This window comes from Octopus bimaculoides, chromosome 21 (assembly GCF_001194135.2).
Source record: "Octopus bimaculoides isolate UCB-OBI-ISO-001 chromosome 21, ASM119413v2, whole genome shotgun sequence".
In the NCBI taxonomy this organism is placed as follows: Eukaryota; Metazoa; Mollusca; class Cephalopoda; order Octopoda; family Octopodidae; genus Octopus; species Octopus bimaculoides.
In genome coordinates, this window is record NC_069001.1 from 15,717,647 (window position 1) to 15,728,620 (window position 10,974).

Consider the following 10,974-nt stretch of genomic DNA (forward strand, 5'->3'; position numbering starts at 1 on the left):
CCCCCCCCAATCCGCTGTCACATGATCCCAGATACTTCAAAACACTCACCATTTATACTTACATCCATCCTACCAGCCATTCCATCTCTCAAACATCATCACCTTACTCTTAGCTACATTCACTTTCCTCCTCTCACACTCTCTTACAAACTACCACCAGTCTCCTCAGTTGCTCTTCCAAATCCACCACCAGTGCTGTATCATCAGCCAACAAAAACTGACTCACCTGCCATTTCTCTCCATTTTCTCCCACCATTTGGGCTCCCCTACCAAAAGTTCTAGCATTTACCTATATCACCACACCATCCATATATAAATTAAACAGCCACAGAGACATCACACAACCGTCTTAACCCCCACCTTCGCATCAAACCACTCACTCACTTCACTACCCACCCTAACACACACCCTACTTTCTCTATAAAAACTTTGTACAGCTCCCAACAATCTACCCTCTACTCTATACAAAAGTTACAGGCTAATAATAATTCAGGGTAAATTCTGAAGAGACTGCCACCATGTGAAGAAGAGAGGTAGTAGCAGTAAATAAACTTATAAAGGTATCTAGGGAATGCAAGAGAAACAAAACTAGTAATATATTTCATTATAATTAACAGTGACTGCAAATTATCAATTTGTATTTAGGGTTAATAATTAGGCTTCAGCTAGGGATCACAGAGCAGAGAAGAAAATAGTAAATATAATTATAATAAATCTCGTATTGCATTGCTTGGCCCCTTCAATCCTGGAAACTATCCATAAAACCAGGGTGACGGAGATATGAGAGGGGCTCTGGCATTCAGGTTCAAGTGCTTATTTGCACAGGCCTGGGTAACACGTGTGTGTCTAGAAGACCAGCAGTTGCTCAACCAAGCAAGTTTACCTTCTTTATGCGCTCTGTGTTTCCCAAGGGAAAGCCAATACAGGTGAGTGCCAGTGCCATCACAGATATTTCTATTAAAACACATTAAATAAAAGACCCAGGTATTAAGCAACCAACTGGCCATCTTGCAAACTTATCATATACTAGTGAGAGAAAACTTTTTAAAAATTCTAATTAACCCTTTTGTTACTATATTTCTTTTAAATTAAGCTACTTTTGTTTCAGTTAACTCTCAGAATATTGAAGAATTTAGCAAACATTATTAAGCTCATGTTTGAAACTTAACCCTTTTGATACCAACCTGCCTGAAACTGCTCCAGGTTCTATGAAATAAACTTACTATTTTGAAGTGGTCTAAGTTATAATCTTCCATCAAAATTTGTTAATTTCTTACAGATCCCTGTTTAATAATAAGCAAGTTATTTTACTAAATCCTTCATTCTTTTAAGAATTAATTGAAACAAAGGCAGCATGTTAACAGAAATATGGTAGCAAAAAAGTTAAATATAAACATAATTTGTGTCATTGAACCATTAATCTCAGGCAGATTAGCATCAAAAATCTTTAAAAAAAATTTTTTAGATATGTTTTAATTTTGGTAAAGGTATTTGAAACATTCATAACAGTGGTGGTGATAGTAGTGGTACTATGAGGGGTGCTGAAAAGTTCCTGGCTTTGGGTAAAACAAAATACAGGCGGATCAGTTAATTATGATTTTATTCATATTCAGCATATTCCCCTCTCAGATTCACAACACCTATTGAAGCAGTCCTGCAATTTTACTAAGCCATGTAAAAGAACTCAGAAGGTTGGGCCTCCAGCCAGGCCTTTCATGATACCCTTAAAAGCCAGGAACTGTTTAGCACCCCCTTCAATTATGTATTATATTATGATGAGAAAAATTAAAAAAATAGAGTAGATAGCAAAAGGAAATAGTAATGGTTTGATTTACCTTAGATGAGTTCTTATTTGGACGGTTTGCATCAATTTCAACAGAGTTTTGTGGTGAACAATTGCTGAGATTGTGGTGTGGGGAATAAATTGCCACATTTGGACTATCACCACAAGACCAGGACACATAACTGGACTCTGCTGTTGTACATTTGTTAAGAGAACCTGACAAAGAAATATTACAACACTTCTGTTGAAGTAAACAATATGCAACAAACAAACAAACTTCTAAAACATTAAAAACCGTAACCTCATTAAATACTGGTGTATGACAGTAGTTAACCCTTTAGCATTCACATTGTTTTGGATTAATCATGCATTATCTTGTAGCTTTGAGATTTTGATAAGGTAACTTAATTTTTAGAATGATATTGTAGGTTTGGCGTGAGAGGCTAGACCTGATCAGCTTGAGCATAAAACAGGTAGAATATTTTGGCCGGATATGGCTGGTTGAAATGCTAAAGGGTTATCTTTTATCTTTTACTTGTTTCAGTCATTAGACTGTGGCCATGCTGGGGCACCGCCTTCAACCTTCAGTTAAATGAATCAACTCCAGTACTTGATTTTTCATTAAGCCTGGTACTTTCATTAGGCCTGGTTAAAATGAGAAATTTAAGGCAAAACAAGAGACAGGAAAACCCACTAATAAGACTCAAGTAATCATCATCCTGCTTATCATTTTAACGTTCACTTTTCCATGAGTTGGATGGATGGAATTTATTAAGGCAGGCTTTCTATAGCTGGATGCCCTTCCTGTTGCCAACCCTCACCTGTTTCCAAGTAACAATATTTCTTCATGGATGGACATGCCTTCATGGAAGATTAGAAACAAAGAATGTCACTTGTATGACGGTGAGGCTTGTTTACAACTATCATGTGATGTTAAGACAAACAGACACAAACATATACATCTACATATAATGGGCTTCTTTCAGTTTCCATCTACCAAATCTACTTGCAAGGTTTTTGTTGGCACAAGAGCTACATTAGAAAAATATATGCCCAACATATCACACAGTGGGACTGAACCTGAAACTATGTGGCTGGGAAACAAACTTCTTAACTTCATGTGACATTTATTCACAACTCTTCACAGTCTAAGTTCTGAAATACTGGTTTCAAATTTTGGCACAAGGCCAGCAATTTTGAGGGAGGGGCTAAGTTGATTAAATCAACCCCAGTATTCAACTGGTACTTATTTTATTAACCCTAAAAGGCTGAAAGGCAATATAAACCCCAGCAGCATTTGAGCTTGGAACATAAAAACAAACAAAATACTGCTAAGCATTTTGTCCAGTATGCTAACAATTCTGCCAGCTTGCTGTCTTACAGTTCTGAAAGATTACCAGTTAATTTTGCCTTTCAGGATTCTGCGGGTTGTTAAAATAAAATGCCAATCAAGTACTAGGATTGATGTAATCAACCAGCAGTTCTCTTCACTAAACTTTGCCTTGTCCCACTACAAGAAACTCAATTATTGTGCACAAAGAAAAAGTGGAAAGAGAAAGAATGTACATATTCAGACTTAACTTACAGTAACATCAAATGTGTGTGTGTGTGTGTGTGTGTGTGTGTGTGTTGGAGCTGGTGTCATGTAAAAAGCACCCAGTACACACTGTGAAGTGGTTGGCATTAGGAAAGGCATCCAGCTATAGAAACCAAGTCAAAATAGACTATGGAACCTGTTGTGGTCCCTGGCCTTGCCAGTTCCTGTCCAAATGATGATGATGATATTGTATAAGTGCAGGCATGGCTGAGTAGTTAAGAACCTTGCTTTGTCTGAAGTGGATCTAGTAGATGGAAACTGTGTGATAGCCCATCATATATGTTTGCGTGTCTTTGCATCTGTGCTTGTCCTCCACCACCACCACTTGACAACTGGTGTCGGTTTGCTTACATCCCTGTAATTTAGCAGTTTGACAAAAGAGACGGAATAAGTATCACAAAAAAAAAATATTAAAGAAAAAAGTAAATACTGGGGTCGATTCGTTCAACTAAAAATCCTTGAAAGTGGTGCCCCAGCATGGCCTCGGTCCAATAACTGAAACAAGTAAAAAATAAAAGACGAGTCTATTATTAAACATTATATGAAAGAACAAGGCTAGAGTCCAGTCATACTCGATTGGGACATTACAGAGAAAAGAAGACTAGGGCCAAGTCATAAGTGAACTTACCACAAGAAGTTCTGTAAGAAAGAGAGGGAGTCGTAGATGTTGACACGTAAGACTTGCTCTTCGTTAGGTTTGATGATGTAATCATTTTAGGCTCTACCCCAACATCATTAACCTCCATAGAAACATTCATTCTGTGGTTACCTTGGTAGATAGCAGGGGCATTAGTGACTGGGGTGCAAGGGGCTCCAGTAGTTGGGATTTCAGTTGGAGACATTTCTTTCTTCTGCACAATGTTCAGTATCTCAAGACGTCTATCCAGAAGATCTTCCAGACTCTGTAGTAAAAGGTTAAAACACAGCATAGGGGTTAAATACTTTTGTCTATAATACAGTAAATGTGCATCTCTATTCACATCATAATACAAGTAATATATTATAAAGAATACAATATATATAAATATTCTTATTCTTTTGCTGGTTCAGTCATTTGACTGTGGCCATGCTGGAGCACAGCCTTTAGTCGAAGAAATCAACTCCAGGCCTTATTCTTTGTAAGCCTAGTACTTATTCTATCAGTTCCTTTTGCCAAACCGCTAAGTTATGAGGACATAAACACACCAACACTGGTTGTCAATTGATGGTGGGGGGACAAACAGACACACACACACACGACAGGCTTCTTTCAGTTTCCGCCTACCAAATCCACACTCAAGGCTTTGGCTGGCCCAAGGCTATAGTAGAAGACACTTGCCCAAGGTGCCACACAGTGGGACTAAACCCAGAACCATGTGGTTGGGAAGCAAGCTTCTTACCACAGAGCCACTCCTGGAACAATATAAAATATATACACAATACTATATACACAATAAATATTTACATATTATAATATATACACATATAATATATACAATATATCTACATAATACAAATATATACACGTAATGCATATTATACACATAATGCATGTAACATGCACATAATGCATGCAACATGCACATAATGCATGTAACATGCATATTATGCATGTAACATGCACATAATACAGGTAACATATACACATAACACATCATAAACATTATAATATACACATTATATATAAATATATACATACATATATTACATCTAGGGTTGGCCAAAAGTCACCCGACAGTAAATCAAAATTCCATATATACTATCTGTAATTCTTCATTGACTCGAATGGAAAAATGTGTCACTCAAGAACAACTTCAGTTTGAACAATTCTCATGATGTTTCATCTTTAGATGCTTTTATGAAATTCATTCTGTTAAACATCAACAAATCTTGGAATTAAATGGTTTTGATTTACTGTCAGGTGACTTTTGGCCAATCCTGTACGTTAAAATATACACATATACGTATTATACTACATACATTATAATATACATAATGGGTATATTTTGATAACATCGAAATAGGTGTTTTTAGATATTCTCTTAATAAATGAGTACAATTTGCCAGGAGGTGCAATGGCCCAGTGGTTAGGGTAGCGGACTCGCGGTCATAGGATCACGACCGGGCGTTGTGAGTGTTTATTGAGCGAAAACACCTAAAGCTCCACGAGGCTCTGGCAGGGGATGGTGGCGAACCCTGCTGTACTCTCTCACCACAACTTTCTCTCACTCTTTCTTCCTGTTTCCGTTGTGCCTGTAAGTCAAAGGGCCAGCCTTGTCACACTGTGTCACGCTGAATATCCCCCGAGAACTACGTTAAGGGTACATGTGTCTGTGGAGTGCTCAGCCACTTGCACGTTAATTTCACGAGCAGGCTGTTCCGTTGATCGGATCAACTGGAACCCTCGACGTCGTAAGCGACGGAGTGCCAACAACAACAACAATTTGCCAGAAAATGAATTATTGTGAAATCAACAAAAAATACTAACATTAAAATGGATATACAGATAAACCTCAACATATATATGAATGCATTGAAAGCAGTTATTGTAATTATTGCCTTACATTATAAAAATATTGGGTTATAAGATAAATTTGTTTTGTTTTTTTTCTAAGTATTTTTTATCTTTTCCAATGATATGAAAATTACTTTATCATCAGGTTTTATGGTTTCCTTGTAACTTTAATTCTTCCTCTACAACTTTTGTTTGTCTTTGAAATCTTAACAGATTCCACATTTTTCTGGACAAATGATAATAGTGTGCCAAGTAGAAAAAAACATGAGTGAAGTTATCTAACAACCTAAGATAATTAAAACACCAAAGGCAGCAAGCTGACAGAATCATTAGAGAATGGGACAAAATGCTTAGCAGCATTTTTCATTTTTAACATTCTGTGTTCCAATTCCACCAAGGTTGACTTTACCTTTCATTCTTTCAGGGTTGATAAAATAAATAACAGTTGAGAATTGGGATCAATGGAATAGACTCCCATCTCACCAAAAATTGCAAGCCTTGTGCCAAAATTTGAAAACAAATATAATTAAAACACTGAAATTAATTTGGTCATATCAATAAAGAACTCACCTTCGACTGAGAAATAGTATTTGAGACAGGCTGTTCCCAGCCACAATGATCAGGAAACGGACCAGACGTGGGTACTATTCTCTGTTGGACATGAGTTTCTTTGGATTTTTGATCGAAGTGATTAACTGGCTTCTTCCATGGATCTGTATAGGATGCAACTGGCATTGAATGAATGTCAAACATGCTGATAGTAGAAGCACGATATTGCATATGAGGAATTCCTTGATCAACTCGATAGTTAAACAAATATTGTGGGTGAGGAACTGGCATTCTTTGATGACAAGGAGGAATGCAATATGGAGTTGGTTTATAATAGTTCCCTGATAATCAAAAAAGAATACAAGGTTATGTAAATCTTCAGAGACAAATACTTCTTTGATACAAATCATTAGAAATCACAAACATGTATTATTTAAAAATGAACATCCTTTCATTTATCATAGAGTTACAACCTATCAACATCTTACATAAAAGATTTATATAATTTCTAATTCATTTTTTTCTTTTAGATTATTACTTTCTTATATGGAAAGCGGACTCTAGTAGACCAACAAAAGCAAAGAACACTGCCTTTCCGCTTCAATTTCATTTTAGAAATGAGGAGAAACAATTCTTGTATGTGCTAACACTTAAAACAGAAATGCACATTTCTGAAACAGACTAAATGAATGTAAAGAAATTAGACTTAATATGTAGAAAATATATCATTAAAGAAAAGACAAGCCACACCAATCTCAAACTTTGAAAGGCTGCAATGATCAAGGCACTATTCATTCTTTCATAGTTAAACTATAAAATTAACTAAAAAGAAAAATTGCTACAAGCAGTCAAGATTAATTTGTTCAATGCGCATATGCTTTGGACTTTCTAAAGTTTGAGGAGTACGCTTTTTAAATAAATGGAACTTGAGGACTGCATGCAGTTGTTTTTCTTTAAACCAGAGGATTGGGGCAGAATGAAATAAGTTGGTGCAACTGCTTGGATGTAGGTGATTTGGCACACTGGCTGGGCAATGAACCTGGTTTGGCAACAGTACACCTTAGCACTGAAAGTAAATACACACACAGAAATATACACAAAGAGAGAGGAGAAGGGAGAGAAAAAGAGACCATACAATTTATTAATTGGACATGATTGACAAACATTTTCCTTCTCTTCATAACAGACATAAATATGCTGAGAGAGAGAGAGAGAGAGAGAAAGAGAGATGGGAGATGAGAGGGCAAGAACAAGAGACATTAAATCATATGTCAAATCAGTCAGTGTCAAATTAACAACTCCAAATAGGCAGCACCAAAATGGCTGAGCTGAGATGTCTCATTCTTACTGGGAAGGGAGCCATCCCAATAGGGTTGGTTTCCAATGGGTGAACAATAAATCCATAATGGCAAACTAAATACATCATCATGATCCTATAACACTCCTTTTCCAAGCTGGCATGGGTTTGACATATATGCAGGCATGGCTGAGTGGTAAGAAGTTTGCTTCTAAACTACATGGTTCCAGGTTCAGTTCCATTGCATGGCACTTTGGGCAAGTGTCTTCTACTATAGCCTTGTGCCAACCAAAACTTTGTTGGTGGATTTGGTAGACGGAAACTGGAAGAAGCCCATTGTATATCTGCATGTGTGTGTGTCTGTGTGTGTGTCAGCACCACTTGACAACCAGTGTTTGTGTGTTTATGTCCCCAAAACTTAGTTCAGCAAAAGAGGCTGATAGAATAAGTACTAGGCTTACAAAAACAGAAAATAAGTTCTGGGCTCAATTTGACTAAAACAATTCTTTTTTAAAAACCTTCAAGGTGGTGCCCCAGCATGGCCACAGTCAAATGACTGAAACAAGTAAAAGATAAAAGATATGGAAAAATAATGACTTACCATCTAAGATATGACTAGGTGGTATTTCATAGGGCATGATGCATGGAGTGGAATTGGAAATAGAATGGCTGTGAGTGACAGGCACTGGCGACGAACTTTCATGTTTGATATGAGTATTATTGTAAGAATTAGCACTTCCTAGCTGATAAGAAACTGAAGAGACCGTGCTAGTGTTGCTGGTGAGGCCTGCTGATACTTGTGTCATATTAGGTTTACATGAAGTTATTGGGGTGGCTGTAGTGATGCTGGTGGTAGTGGCAGTCATTGTTGGATTGGTGTTGTTGCAGTTTGGAGAACATATTGTCGACAGCGAACCTGGCGGGGAACCTTCAGTGTTCACAGAATCGGAACTGCTATTAAGTTTCACAGAAATACTGAAAGAGAAAAACAATTGTCTTAATTACCAAATTTGGTGACATATGTTTTAGTTTGGTCATCCTCCCAGTGATATAAAACATGCATGGGCATATTAGATGCACACCAATTTCAGCAGAGCATAAAAAGATTTTAGTGTATCAAATTATGTAAAATCAGCCCAATTTTGCAAATAGGACCCAAGGTAACTTTTTGAGACCTTATTTGGAAAAAAAAGTGTACCTTATATGCCATCAAAAATAAACTATTTTTTCCACTGCTTTCTCATGACTGTTGCTATCCAATTCCATTATTATGAATTTGAATTGAGAACTCGAGACATAGTGAACTGTTCATTCACTGATTATAAATCCATAAACACTGCCCCTATGGATGCATTGCAGTTACTTTATTGATAGAGACTGGTGATCTTCTGGGATTCCTCTGCTCAGCATCAGTGTAAGAAGCAACATTGGCTCAGATGAGCTCTTCTACTACCTCTTCACTACCCCATGCTGCAGTCCCATGTCTTTGCCATATCCCTGGCAGGGTGGCTGAAGGGGGCTATTCTTTGCCAAAGAGCAGCCTGTAACCATGCAGGGAATGGACATCAATGTGAAGCATTTTCAAATTACCCATGGTAAATACAATAACAAATCTACAAATTATACAAGTAATTGTTCAAATTCTGCCAGGGCCAACTTTGCTTTTCATCTTTTTGGGGTCAATAAAATAAGTACTAGTCATGTACTGAGATCAATGTAATAGACTTGACCCCATCTCTCAAAATTGCTGGCTTTGTGCCAAAATTAGAAACAATTATATGAGGAACAAAGCAGGGAAAAAAGTTGATTAGCAACATTAGCTCTATTCAAGAACCTTAATTAGGAAATGAAATATATATTCCATTCACTGCCTACTCTTATAAAAGAGTTTTATAATAGCTAATACCCAACAGATTGCTTTTTCAATTTTAAAGGCTGTGATTAATGAATTTTCTATAAACTTCATTCATTTACCTTCTTGTGATCTTCTTCCAACTAGCTACATATCTTATTTTATACATTACCAACTGAACTATTTATTCTACAAGCCAAGGGAATCCTTTACATGATCATTAACCAGCTAGAAATAGCAACTAAATCTCTCATATTATACATTTTAAAAATAAAAATGGAGGTGGATTCATTATATAATGGCATCATTGATGCATTCTAATATCAGTTACAACCAGAGGTTGAGGCCATGCTGGGGCACCAACATTAGGCATACTAAGTTTGGAAAATCCTGTCCATCAATCATAGCTATGTTTAGCTCAAAACTGACCATAACTTTTGAAGTTATGTTTTATTTTAATGTCTCAGTGTGGGGGAAGGGGCTCTGCCCACAACCTTCACAGACCATTCAATTCATGGTGCAGGAAAAAATATGGACAGAATGGGATTCTTAAGGAGTGATGGTCTGTGGTTGAAGGAATGAAAGAGTGGGATACAATATGGATGAAAAGGGGATGAATGAACATAGTGACTCTAAACTCAAAAAATACCAATTTTATTAACCCCAGAAGAAAGATGAACAGCAAAGTTGAAAAATGGCTGGATTTGACCTGACCCCACCCCATAAAAATGCAAATAAATACTGGAAGTCATTCTTCCCAATTAATACTCCTTACATCTACAGCAAATCGTTATCAATAATGATCAATAATATTAGACACGTTAACAAATGAGAGATACTCACTGTTTAATACCCATTGGGTTGAAAGTATCTTGCCGTGCAGATTTTGCAATCATCCTCTCACGGGTGGACTTGGTCACTTGATCCAACTCAGCTTTTTCTTTCGGTGTAAGACCCGCAACCGAAGATGTACCTGTCTTACCACCAAACTTCTTATTTCGAGCACGGTACCTAACAGAAACAAAACAACTTTTATACATGTATTCTAGTCCCATCCATGCCTACATGGAAGGTGGATGTTAAACGATGATAATGATATACAAGTGTAAGCATGTATGTACACAAATACAGACATACATTCTAAAGTGGTTGGTATTAGGAAGGGCATCATGCTGGAGAAATCATACCGAAACAGACACCGGAGCAAAATTCAGAATATTGAGCTATTGAGCACATAGACATGACTGAGTCAGTAGAGCATGAAACAAAATACTTTGCTGTATTTGCTTACATGCTTTATATTCTGAATTGAACTCGCACATTCAGATCAAACTCTATCCTGCCATCTTGCCACATCAATACCTATATATATATATATATATATATATATATATATATATAT

At 36.8% G+C, this 10,974-nt stretch overlaps 1 protein-coding gene across 1 annotated transcript in view; it reads right to left on the reverse strand.

Annotated features, from left to right (window-relative positions):
• The window catches only part of LOC106879064 (roquin-2), a 93,230-nt gene that overhangs the window by 10,245 nt on the left and 72,011 nt on the right, over nucleotides 1–10,974 (reverse strand). Inside the window, exons 7-11 of the mRNA XM_052975308.1 lie at nucleotides 10,416–10,583; nucleotides 8,322–8,695; nucleotides 6,445–6,764; nucleotides 4,009–4,282; nucleotides 1,836–1,999 (exon numbers count right to left, since the gene is read on the reverse strand). Of these exons, the coding sequence (XP_052831268.1) occupies nucleotides 1,836–1,999; nucleotides 4,009–4,282; nucleotides 6,445–6,764; nucleotides 8,322–8,695; nucleotides 10,416–10,583 (1,300 nt within the window). The remainder of the gene's footprint in view (nucleotides 1–1,835; nucleotides 2,000–4,008; nucleotides 4,283–6,444; nucleotides 6,765–8,321; nucleotides 8,696–10,415; nucleotides 10,584–10,974) is intronic.